The 13608-nt window shown below is 46.3% G+C and overlaps 1 protein-coding gene across 1 annotated transcript in view; it reads left to right on the top strand.

Moving 5' to 3' along the window:
• The first annotated feature begins 1280 nt into the window (after positions 1-1280).
• The window catches only part of LOC138480760 (rho GTPase-activating protein 20-like), a 477633-nt gene continuing 465305 nt past the window's right edge, over positions 1281-13608 (top strand). The window contains exon 1 of the mRNA XM_069612494.1: positions 1281-2098. Coding sequence (XP_069468595.1) covers positions 2039-2098 — 60 coding nt within the window. The 5' untranslated portion in view covers positions 1281-2038. The remainder of the gene's footprint in view (positions 2099-13608) is intronic.

Here is a 13608-nt window from a genome sequence, read left to right as displayed (position 1 = left end):
ATAGAACTCAATTGCATCAGAGAGAGGGACCATTGTCCCAGATGCATCACCCAAGAATTCCTGGATCTCCGACCAGAGGTCGACGGGCAGCTACTAATACATAGGGACGGCAGCGCACCCAGCAGGTACCAGTTTCAGGTGGTATTAAAACAGGCGGTGGCCAAAGCAGGATGGGATCCAGCTGAGTTTGGAACACACCCATTCAGGATAGGGGCGGCAACCTCTGCATGGGGGGAGGAGCCTGGGAGCAAAGGGAGTGAAAAGGATTGGGGGTGGAAGTCGCAATGTTTTAAAAAATACATAAGGGTGGAACGGATATAAATGCTCATCCCCCCGTTTCCATAGGGGCTAGACCCCACATGTCGGCATGGATAGTGGGGCACTCTTTCATGACCCGGGCAGGCAGGGGGCTGGAGGCAGTGAAGCAAGGACCACATTTCAAAAACACAATCACATCCTGGTGGGGCCTCCCGGGTATGTACTGGGAGGACATTCGCGACAGGCTGGAGGACCTGATAGGGTTCAGGGACCTCCCAGAATACCAGGTTATACACCTCGGGGGGAACGATCTGGTGAGCACAAATAGGGGTAAGTTGCAAAGGAACATTTGCGAGTAACTACATAACATAGCCCACAGTTGGTGGAAAACCAAGATTTTCATGTCAGAAATAATACAAAGAGGGGTCTGGTACGGGGCACAGAGGAGGCACGCAATCGAAATAGCCAGAAAGAAACTAAATAAATCAGTAGAAAAGTACTGCAAGAGCACAGGGTTACACTTCATAAAACATGGACTAAACCGGAACAATCCGGACATATTTGACCAGGATGGGGTACACCTATCAAGCAAGGGGGTGGGGGCTTTTTCCCAACAGCATTTTTTAGGGCACTCCAGGAAAGGGGTTGTAGATAGGGTGCTTTTGGGGGGGACCAGAACGGGCGCGAACAGCACCCGCTCAGGTGTGGCGGCATGTGCCCAGGAACGAAGGCCCAGGGGCAACAAGGACTCGGGAGGAGCCTTGGGCAACTTCGAGACTGGACACAAGGTGCCCAAAAGCTTATGGCATTGTATTGATTTTGTTGTGTTGTATTTTCAGCAAGAAAATAAAATGCCTACGGCCTACAACTTTTCCATAAACATAATTGGTCTGTGATTTAAGAAGAGCAAAGCAAGCCCACACTACTCAGCCTATGCGAGTGAGAGGGTGTGGATGTGTTTGCGCGTGTGAAGCAGACTTTCAGAAACGTGTCTGAGAGGAGTGGAGGCAGACAGTGATGTTTAAAGTGAGAGAGCCAGAGAGACAGTGTGAGTGTGTGTGCGCGTGTGACCAGAGCTGCAGAAACGTGTCTGGGAGGAGTGGAGGCAGACAGTGATGTTTAAAGTGGAGAGCGAGAGATCGTGAGTGTGTGTGAGGGTGTGTGCGCGTGCGACCAGACCTGCAGAAATGTGTCTGAGAGGCGTGGAGGCAGACACTGGTGTTTAAAGTGGGAGTGTGTGGATGTCTCTGCCGCTGTGTGGGAAGCACATATGCGGAGAAGTGCCCGAGAGTTCGGGGAGATGAGTCGAGGCAAACACTGGTGCATGAAGTGAGAGAGAGAGAGTGTGAGTGCGTGTGCAGCAGATGCAGTGGCGGAGAGTGCGTGTGCAGCAGCAGAGGCAGTGGTGGAGGGTGTGTGTGTGCGTGTGCAGCAGAGGCAGTGGTGGAGGGTGCGCATGCTGCCTGCGAGAATGGGAGAAGCTCGGCTGCACACGGCGGAGCCCAGCCTAGCCTGAGTAAATGTCCTTATTTAGGCAGCGCTGAGGAGGCGCGGAGTGCATGGATTCTTCGGCACGGGCCGGGGGAAAGGCGGCTGGCAACCCTCCCCACTGCAGCTGGCCAGTCTCACTGCTCCCTGCACCGCGCGAGCAGTGACCCGGGGGAGAGCGCCGGACCCTCCTGTGCGCAGGACCCCTGCAAGGTCACCCCGTCCCCTGCCGCGGGTGGGCAGGTGAGGAGGGGGGCAATGTGCCCAGAAGAGGACCTGGCCCTGTCCCACAATGACACCTCTGCAGAGGACTAGCGCAGACCTGGGAGCCGGCATTCAGGACGGGGACAAGGCAAGTGATTGACGCCTGAAATGTGGATGAATGAAGCAACGTGCCATGCTTGCTATGCAATCCCACCCGATTCTCTGCGAGGCTATGCTGTGCTATATCTCGCTATGAAAGGTGTTACTGTGCTATGCAATGCTATGCAGTGGTGATTTGTGGCATTCTGTGCTGTGTCACACAGTGAACTTGTATGCCATATTGTTCCACAGTACCATGCTATGCTGCAGTAGTGCTATGCCATATGCTATGCAATGCTATGAGCCGTGCTGCTATGCTATACTGATTTACTCTGTACATTTCGAAGTTGTGTTATGCTATGTTTTTCTATGAAGTATACATATGTGTTATGCTGTTCAACAGGACACCGTGCAGTGCTGTGGTATGCAGTTCTATATCATGCCATGGCGTGGAATGCTACGCTATGCTATGTAATGCATAGGTGTGCTATACTCTTTCAAACTTGATAGTGCTACAGCATCTCCTGATGCACTGTGCTCCAAAATGCATTGATACTCTTTGCTATTATGCAGAGTACTCTACTACGCGTGGTATGTTATATATTAATTCATATCAGCGTGTGCTGTGCTGTACACTTCCTTGTTAGTCCATATTATACACCGACATATGTTATTTGATCCTTATACAGTTCAATTAGTGTTACTATGCACTGCTTTATCAAGGTATGTTATCAAGTTTATAAAGTTGTACATGTTATCCGCTAATACACACACACACACGTATGTAGATCATGCTACATGTCACTGTGGCATATTATGCTATGGGGTCTTATATGTTATGCTATAGGCTGCTATATTATGCTGGAGTGATGTACATTGTCATGTTTTGCTATGCACTGTTTGATCTTAATCTCTGCTGTGCTACCCTATGTCACTGTATGCCATGCTATTGTTTGGCTATGCTGTGCTGGTTTGGGGAGCACATGTGTTGTTATGCGGTCGAATGGGACTTATTATGCAATGCAGTGCTATGTTATGCATTTCTGTAAATCAGTACATGATATAATACAGTGGGGTATGCTATGCAGAGCTGGCTATTATGCAGTGCCGTGCTGCCTAGTACTGTGCCGTATCTTCTTCTATTGAGTGCTATGCTGTGCAGCACTATGTTATGCAATGTGCTGTGCTGTGCCGCGCTATAAATCAAGCTGTGCAGTGCTAAATGTTAAGCTCATGATATGCCGTTGCGTGCTGTGGTATGCACTGGTGTACGCTTGTGTGTGCTATGCTGTCATTTCCAAGAAGCCCTATATGGTAGTGTATGCCGTTATGTGCTGTATTTGGTGTTATGCAGAGCTATATGTTATGCGGTGTGGCATGCTATTGTCCCCATGTGTGGTATGCAGTGTTGCGTGCTATGGTGTAATATGGCATTCGGCGCCATGCTATATGCGGCACGTCCGTATGTTAAGTTATGCTGTATTATGTTGCCCCATGCTATAGTGCCATGGCTGAGTTTTCCTATGATTCTCGTGTAAGCTGTACTTTGGGTATATTCGTGTGTACGTTTAGACAGTTCAGGTAGCCAGTGGCTTCTGTGAGATGTTAAGCCGGTATAAGTCACAAGACATTCTATAGGCGGCGTTACTTTCCGATGTCAGCGCACACCCTCCACACACTATGCATTTCTTGAGAGCTGCAGTCCGTAGCTAGATAAATGCTCCGTGGCTAGGATTGCTTGCCACAAACCGGCAGGATGAGTTAAGAATCCTGCCAGCCACCACACGTGTGTCCTTCCCATGCGTGCTGCCACCGCACGTGTGTCCCTCCCTTGTGTGCTGCTGCCACCACACGTGTGTGTCCTTCCCGTGCGGGCTGCTGGCGGGGTCATGTTACCGGAGGCCCCTTTCTGAATACACGACTACAATCAAAACATAACAATACATGGGTTAACTTACCCAATCCTCTTCTCTTTTCAACGTTCATGTTGCCTTTTTTCTCCCCTTTAATCATAAAACAGTAACACATTCTTTAAAATACATATTTTTTTAATTATTTCCGAGATTTTTCAAGTTGTCCAAAGTGTGGTGTGGTAAAACCCTTCAGTCCTACTGTGTTGTTTCTTTGCATTCTGGTACGTGTAGTCCTGAATTTAGAGCAAAATCAAAACGCCCAGTGCCTGCTCTGAAAGAGATAGACACACCTGACGTGGGACGAATTGGGATTTTTTTTCTTTTGTTTTTTGTTTTTTTTACTGACATGATTGTACTTAAAAACAAGGCAAATTAGTCCACTCTGGGTCCAAATCTGTGATTTATTTGCAGCGCTAGTATGCAACAAATCCTCGGAATACCCACCACCCTGAAATAAAAACAAATACAAAATAAATATTTGGACTAAAAACTTTTGTCGCATGCGTGTTTAAGTATCTGAAGGAAATCTGACCAAGATCACACATGTGCTCAGAAGAGTCCCGAGCTTGAGTTTCCAGTGTAACCTGTTTCCCTGGAGCTCGGCTCAAATGCAGCCTTGTTTCATGCAACGTCTACGAAAGTTCATCTGATTTCATTTCTGTTATTATGAATTTCCCTTCTCTGGAATAATAATTTAACAATAACTTGTTCTGTACGTTTTTGCCAATCTTGCTGCAAGTTTAGGAACGAGCTCAATTACTCGGAGCCCTCTAGGCGCTACAATGGATAACATGCTATGCTTCCCTTTCCGGCACCTACACCTGTAGATCGCGCAGAGATCTCAGCAATCAGCATTTAACCCCCTGAGCTATCCTACTTTCTCGATTTGGCGTTCGGTGGTTACATACACCTTCAGCAACGATCCCCACCGCCCCCCCCCACCCCCTGCCACCACCGTGCCCCCTCCTCTTTGCCCCCATCGGCTTCAGAGAGTTTCTGTTTCTTTTTTTCAGTTTTCTAACTTTATGGTGCTGCGGCTTGTGTAATTTGAGACATTGCCAAGAATGAGACACGAAGCCCCTGCGTCAGCCATTGTGTACCGCAGCCTCGGTACCCTCGAGTTGCCTCAGGTGCGGGGGCGGGGTGGGGGGGATCATCCCGCCCTGTTGCTTTACTCTTATTCCCACACTTGTAGTTTTGCTTTTCCTGCCATTAGTGCAGGCAGGCTGTACTGACATCTGATCTGAAAGGTAGGTCTGGCTGAACTTCTAACCCCTGACCTAGGACTGAACCATCTCACCCTGAAGCCGTATTGGGCTCAAAACTAAGACAAATGGAGATATACTAACCCATGCCAGGCGCGAACAGCTCGTGCAGTCCTGCTTGTCTTCGCACGGTGCCGCTTGTCTTCGCAGGTTTGCTTAGGCCAGCGAGGCTGCAAGGATACTACTATGCATAAAACATAACACAACATTGGCACAAAGTATTGCAGTGCCTGTAAAATGCCTTTGAAAATCCCCACACAAAAGTCAAAAAGGGCTTTGTCAATGCGCGTTTGCTACAGGAATTCAATGCAAGGAAGAGATGCAAGAACACATATATTGATCATTAATCAATTGTGTGGATGCGCACTTGGTTAAGACCAGGGGAGTTGCTAGGTCTGGAAAAGACCCGGGGCTAAGCTGATGTCAGAACTGTTGGGACTGGGGGCTAGCCAGTCTTTTGGCTGTAGCTCCTGAGATTCTATCCGGGGCTACAACCAAAAGATTAGGGGCTATAGCCCCCTTAGCCCCCCCCTAGCAACGCCCCTGGTTAAGACGTGTATTACAACAGGAACGTGTTCACAGCTACACTTATGCACTTATCTATAAGCAGACTGCTTAGTATAGCATTGGCTACCTGAAAGAGATGCCAAGGCGTGTATTTTGGGGTCGGACAGGTACTTGGAAGGAATCATCATAGGGAGTACTGTAGCAAAGGGGGTTCAATGGGAAGGATGGGTAAAAATGTAAGCAACAACCACAGGCTCACTGTCTTACCTTACATTCTACTCTCTGGTTTTAACTTCCCATGAAAAACAGGACTGGATGAGCTGTTCATACCGGACATGGCACATATTTCGGCTTCTGACAGTGCAACTTGGAGATTAAGCACATTTTATTGTACATTGGATAACACTGGAAATGCACAGTGTTTCGTTTCCGCTTTGTTTAATAAATAATATACCATTGAGCCTCTGCCAAAATGACATGCCACCCAATACAAGACACTGGGCCTCATTTCGGGTCTGGTGGTAAGCCTGCCGGTGATACCGGCGGCTTTCTGCCAGAATCGAAAAATATTCCTGGCGCCTGTATTCCCGGTAACACCAGGGTATTACAACCCCGGCGGCTGGGAAGTCAGGCTCCAGAAATTCTGTACATCGACTCTATGGGAATGGGGAACACGTTAGCACCGGTGCTACCGTTACATGTCTGCTAACCGTGGCCGTTCTGCCCGGCAGGGTAAGACCTGCAGGGCACATCGACTCTGGCAGGCAGACCCTAAGTGTGCCGGTCCGGTAACAACGGTGCTGGTAGGCTTACCATCACTGTTGTTACCAGACCGGCACACTTATAATGAGGCCCACCGTTACATTATACAACAATTTAATGATATGGGAACAGAATCCTTAAGCCTTAAGCTTTCTCTGTTTAACCTGGCACGAGATATCTGTAATTTGTAAGTTATATATATATTTATATATTTATACCCAGGAAGGAGAAATGCTCTCTTGATCACAAAAGAACATATACTTGAGAAGAAATCCAATTTCACTGGAAGCAGTGAGCTTCTTTTGGTGGGGTGTGTTTAAGTGACATTCTGACCAGGTTGTGGAGGGGAGTAAATGGAACAATCACCAGAGACAATGGCCCTCATTAGGACCCTGGCGCTAAGTGTTTAACGGCGCCGTAAAAGGCTGTGGCGCCGTTAAACACTTAGCGCCTTACTACGAGGTCCCTTTGTGGGACCTGACCTGAACGGCTGGACTAGACCAGCCATTAAAGTAGGGACCCGTAAAGGGACCTTGGTGCTAAGTACGGTACCGCGATTTGTGGTACGATACTTAGCGCCTTCCCCAGTCCCATTGAGCCCTATCGGGCAAAAATGGGAATGTGGAAGGGCCAATGTTCAATGGGGAATTACCGCCCCGCCAACCTTGGAATGGGGTGGTAATTCCCCATTGAACATTAGCAGACTCGTTACGATACCGGCACCAACCATGGTGCTAATAGCGCCATGGTTTAGCGCCAGTATCGTAATGAGCGCCATTGCATTGGTGGACTAACATAGATTAAGGACAATCAACATTCCACATTTTGAAGTGCAGGTAAGCAAACGACAAGCTGCATTTACTAGGGATATGACCTTAATGGATGAAGTGCTAGAGTGGAGGCATTGGGAAGTGAGTGACAATGACAGGTTAGAGGCAAGGGAAACATGTTAGCTAGAAGGCAGATGAGAGGCGGGTTAAGAGGGTAACTCAGAGCTGAGTGGGTAGGTTTTTACTTTGGCTTTGAATGAAGTGGTATGGACTGTTTCCTAGATGTCTGGGGGAAGAGAGTTCCATGCAAGTAGAGCAAGATGAAAGTGCAGAAGCGGAGGAAGCACAGGGAGGAAGAGATGCCACAAGGGTAGTCGAGGAGGCAGAGCAGAGATTACAAGAAGGCTTGTAGAGTTGGATAGAGGAGGATAGATACAGTGGTGCCTTACCGTGGATAGATTTGTGAACCAGGAGCAAAAACGTATCCAGCCTGGTGACGGAGGGAGGAAGTAGGTGTGACGTCAGGGAGTTCAAAGGGAGTCCTGGTAGGGAAGTTAATGATCTTGTCAAGATGACAGAAAGCATAGTTGGGGAGACAAAACAGGATGCTTGTGCAGTAGTCCAATCTAGAGACTACAAGAGTGGTTAACAGATGCTTGGCGGTGTTGAAAGGAGAGAGGTGCTGGATTTTCCTAATATTTGGGAAGTTGGGGAAAACTGCCGTTGAAGTTTTGGAGATGAGAGTAGAAAAGGTGTGAGAAGAGTAATAGATAACTCTGAGGTTTCTGGCTGAAGAAGAGGAGGGGAGAGTGCCAAGTCGGAACTGAATAGGCAGGGGCAGAGATTAGAGAGCGTATTTGGCATGGAAGAAAAGCTCCTCTGTTTTGTTAGTGTAACATCGGAGAGTGCAAAGCATTTTGGATTGGAGTCAACTTCATCTGTATTTCAACATGTGATGCATGAAATGTTCAATGACACAAAAGCATTTCGAGACAATTTGTTAGTGTACGGACAAAACAAGTGTGAGTATAACAGACATTTTGTCTGAGGTGTTGAATAGGTTGAATGAGGAATGGTTGACATTTCAGAAAGCAAAATGCGTATTTTTGAAAGCATCAATGGAATATTTAGGTCATGTGATTTCTGATGAATGGGTAAAACCCAGAGAAGGAATGGTTTATTTATTTATTTGCATTTATAAAGCGCGCAGCGGCCCTGAGGCATCGTGGTGCTGTTACGGAAGATTCACTTGGATACAGATTACATGGGAAGACAAATGATGGGAGATGGCATTACATGTTCAAATCAATAATACAATGGGTTATGGCCATTACGCAAGCACCAAGGTCACACGATAAAGAAGGGTTGTTGTCATTTATAAATTTGAGCAAGTCTTTTTTGTGATTTGTTCCTGGCTATGCCACGTTGGTGAAGCTGTTGAGAGAGTTGTTATGCAAAGGGTAAAATATGAGTGGAATGTTGTGAGAGAAAAATATTTTAGCAGAATTAAGAAGTTCATTGTCTTGAGGCAAATGAGTTTGGCAAAGGAGTATACAGTAGCGTTTGCATCGCACACATTGAGGCAGGCCGAACAACATTATTCTGTGATAGAGCTCTTGCACGTATGTGGGCCTTGCAACATTTCAAGTCTTTTGTATGGGTTACAGCTTTTACCATAAGAACGTACCACAAACTCTTGTTGAAGGTTTTGCAAGCTGGAGATTCTGGTAAAGCAACTCCAAGGTTGACCCGATTGACTTCAAAACTGCATGTTCATGTGTACAAAATGGACTATATGCCAGGAATCAGAAATGTCAGGGCTGATTTACTGTCACGTTTGCCTTTGCTGATTGGTGGAACTATGGATGAAACCGAGGTAGATATGCAGATGGAAGAATTTTTAGATGATGTGAAAAATGCGATTGCTAGCGATGAATGGAAGTGAGTGATGGAAAAAGATATGGGGCCTCAGTACGAGTGTGGCGGTAACCCTGCCGGTGCTACCGATGGGTTGCCGCCAGACTCGTAATATTTTACTGCACCTGATTTCCCGGTGCCACCGGGAGATTACAAGTCCGGCGACCCAGGAAGTCATGCACTAGCAAAATGTAAGTCCCCATTCTCTATGGGAGTGGGGACTTGGAAGCGCCGGAACTGTTGTTAACAGTGCCAGCGCTTTTGAATGGTCTGTCTACCGTGGCTACTGCACCCGGCAGAGTCAGACCTGTCAGGCACAGTGGCCACGGCAGGCAGACACATAGTTTGCCAGTCCAGAACAAGGGAGCTGGTGAGCTTACTGGTACGTTTGTTTTCTAACCTGCATACTTGTAATGAGGCCCATGGTATTGTTGCAGGTGGTACATCATGTTTTGAATGGTTGGCGTAGAAACGGTAATTTGGACAGTGAGCTACAAGTATTTGCAAGATTCAAGAGGAGTTGTCAGTGGAAGATGCGGTACTCATACAAGACCATAGAGTGGTACAGCTGTCTTTCTTAAGGCTGAGGTTGTTGAGAATGGCACATGACGGCGATTGTGGGTCTGCACAGCCAAAGTGGCAAGTGAGTGAAATGTATTGGTGGCCAAAAATGGATAGAGAAGGGCATTAGCTGGTAGACAGATGTGGAGTTTGTCAAACGGCGTACAAAGGCATGTATTGGAGAAAGGTACCTTTACAGATTATAGATTGGCCCAAAACACGATGGACCATATTAGCTATGGATTTCATGGGTCTGCACAAACTGAGTCCGGAGGAGTGTTATGCGCTGGTGGTTATATATTCTCATTCTCATTGATTTATAGTATAATTCATGTTAGGTTCTACCAATTCAAGCGTGACTGAATACTTTTGTGATTTTTTGGGAGACAGGGTACTCCTGAGATGCAAGTAACAGACCATGGTGTCCAGTTTACGTCTAGAGAAATGCAAGTATTTTTGATTGAGATGAGAATAAAGAGTGGGAGAACAGCACTTTATCATCCCCAAGCTAATGGGTTGGTGGAAAGGTACAACAGGACCATCAAATGATGTATTCAGTGGACCACAACAAACCATGTACCTGTGCAAATAGCTTTGAATGAAATGTTATGGGCATCTCGTACCACGCCCCATGTGGTGACAGGGGTTTCACCATTGAATTGCTAAGGAGAAGGAAGGCAGTGTCAAAGTTGGTACATCCCTGGATAAGTCATTTGTCGGGGGAAGGAATACCTCCAGTAGATGTTGGCCTGATTCATGAAAGAGTGATGGAGTCGCATAGGAAGAACAAGATGAATTTTGATGGCCGCCAATGTTTGAAAGAAAATGTGTTTAAGTGGGAAATGAAGTGCGTGTGAACATTATTTCCAAGTGGCCAAGGGAGATTCACAGTATTTTGAAACTGATATGTTCACAGAAACCTTTTGCAGCGCAGCACAAATTGGTAAGAATGGTTGGTGGAACAAGGAGAGAATTGTCAAGATGAATAGAAATGTGAATGGTTTTTCTTTCGGTCCAATTTCACCCTAAATTTGTTATGTAGCTGCAAACAACAAGTAAATTGTCCCGCCTGTTAAGTTTGGGAAGACGGCGGCCAGGATTTGCCATTTATAAGTCTTTTAAGGGGAAACCATTTAAACTTGCTGAGCTGAAACGTCACCAGCACTGTTTTATGAAAAGGAACCGACAGTTTATGCAACTCAGAAAGAAAAGCACACTTCCTTAAAAGATATCTAGTTTACAGGACACATGTAGTCTTTGTAATGCAAGAGTGGTTTGATATCCATGCCTCTCTGGGAGATTAAAATATAGCATGTGTCATCGGGGGCTCAGGAGTGATACTTCTAAGCTTGTCAATGCTTCAACTGCAATGTACCGCACATGTACTGGTGTTTGTCAATTTGGCAAGCTCAGAGGACACGAAGCAGCCAGCGACCGCCATCATACTGCTAACAGAGTCCAGCCAGAAGATCAAGGGCGCGCGCACATTCTTGCCAAGACTCAAATGCTCGCAGACGTACTTGCTATGTGATGGCAGTTGGAAAGACATCGCAAGCAAGCTTTTCATGTTGGCCTTCTGCTGTACAAGGAATAATGGATAGGCAGCAAAGTCTATATCTAATAGGGAAGGAATAAACTGCTTTCACCAAGGTCCAAATTCAAAGTACAGCAACTGGTCAGAATGGGGCAAAAAATCTGCCCATGAACAAGCAGTGACGCAGTGATTGCGAAGTGGTAGGGATAATTTAATATCAAAACACAAGATCTCCAAGCAATTGCTTCAGTGTCAACAAGGAAGTGTCCATACATGAATGAATAGGCCCGGTGAAGGGCAGCGTTAGTCCTGCCATTGTTCTCTATGCAAGGAGCGCCGGGGCTCTGCACCCTCTGCGGCTCGGTTTACTCATTCTCCCCAGCACCAGTGCATCCTCTCGCCCGCTCTTACGCCTCTGCGCACACATTCGCGCACTGAGTCTCGACATTGCTGCCCGGGTTGCGGCTCACACAATACTCACTCTCCACATACCTCTTTTGTTGAGCAGGAATATCCCATTCCATCACATAGTGTTCATACTTGGCAGGTCTGCACTTCTCCCAATGGGCCGACCTTCAGGACTCTTTCATTTTGTGTTCTGCGGTTGATTGTATTTCATGATCTTAACAGCCGGATGTTTAAAGGGCTGATCATGGCTGCATTGCCATAGTGGAACTGAACTCAGAAAGCTGGTATCCACACCTGTTGAATTGTGTTATGATCCACGTCTTTAATGAGCATGGCAGCATTACAACCATGTGGAGTAGAGCTAGAAACAACTGCTTCCATTCGGGCACTCATTAAATGCCCAGAATGACCTCCAGTCAGTACATCTGTTGCAAAACTGTCAACTTTAGTTGAAAATTCCAACCAGAGAGACCTTGACATATGTATTGATTTATTTATTTTAATTTTTGTTCCACGCTGGCCCTGCCCAGAGGGTCTCGGAGTGCCTCCCATGGTTCTTATTTTGGAAAAATGGGAGTTGAAAAAAGATGTTAACATTTTTTTTTCAGCAAAGGATAGGAAGATTAGGATAGACACACGTGATGGCAGTGAACGGAGGGTAGCTTTAAGTCTGGGGAAACAGGTATGTTTTGAGGCTCTTTCTGAAAGTGGTGATGGAGGATGCAGTGCGTATGTAGGGAGGTATAGTGGCCCTCATCATATTGTACACGTATTTCATATGGTATCAACTTTGTGAAGAGCAACGCTGCATGCACAATCAGTTCATGTGCTGTATGATTGGTGACGTCACTCCAATTGCAGATAATGTGAGACTTATGCAAATCTTGTGAGAAATAAGACGCGTCGATGGCCCATATCACTTTCTTCAGTGGAAGCGCTGGTGGGGTCGTAGCACTCGGTTGCTTTCTGCGAGCGATGTAGGACGCCCACAAGAGCAAGCGGCTATTCGTGGAGAGGTGTATCCTCGGTAGATGCTGATAGACCATGCTCCATCTTTTTTTTTTTTTCCGGAAGTGTCCCATAGTCTTTCTGCAAGATCATGAGCACATTCTTCCAGTGGACTGGGTTGTAAATTAGTTTTATTGGGTCATGAGCCTGAGAGTTCCCAAGAAGAAACATGGTGTACCCAAGCAAGCAATTAGCATGTTACAATGTTACTTTATTAAACATCCTCTCATTTTTGTTGCATCATAGAAATATCAAAACCATTGCATATTTAAATACATTTCACTGATAAACGTGGGGTGCATACTGTTGGGTACTGCCTTGAATCGCAGCGTGCCTGTCCTTCAAATTACTGCACATTGAAGTTTCATTGTCCACATTTAGTTCAACTGTCTTATGCACTTCACAACTGAAACGTCTCAAATGATTTAATCACTGAACAGTCATTATAGATTTAAGCTGATTCTTTACTAGGTTTAGCCTGCTACTTGTATGCCTGCTGACAGCAACAATGATGGGTGTACGCGGTGCCAATTCGTTAGGCCAAGGCCAGGCATAATTAAATGAGAGCAGCTGCGGCGTTTCAGAAATAGTGGTTTTCCTTGAATTACTAATGCCTGTAATCAGGGAAAACATCACACAGGTTCTTGAAATCCTCAGGAGTTGTGTTTGGGATATTCTCGGGGAGTGTTAAGATGTAGCGATCGCGGCGGTCAAGACTAGGTCTCAAGAGGGGTGAGGGTGACTGAAAGCCTGCAATGAGCACACAAAGCAAGGACACTTACAAACTACTCCAAACAGGTGTTATATTAAAAATATATACACATTTATTCCAAGGCCTTTAAAACAATGACCATAGCGAGAAATCACAATACAACTCTAGTAAACCAACACATACCATACCATTACAATATATA

Source organism: Ambystoma mexicanum, chromosome 5p (assembly GCF_040938575.1).
Source record: "Ambystoma mexicanum isolate Mex_15411 chromosome 5p, UKY_AmexF1_1, whole genome shotgun sequence".
Lineage (NCBI taxonomy): Eukaryota > Metazoa > Chordata > Amphibia > Caudata > Ambystomatidae > Ambystoma > Ambystoma mexicanum.
This window is presented reverse-complemented; position numbering and strand designations above follow the sequence as displayed.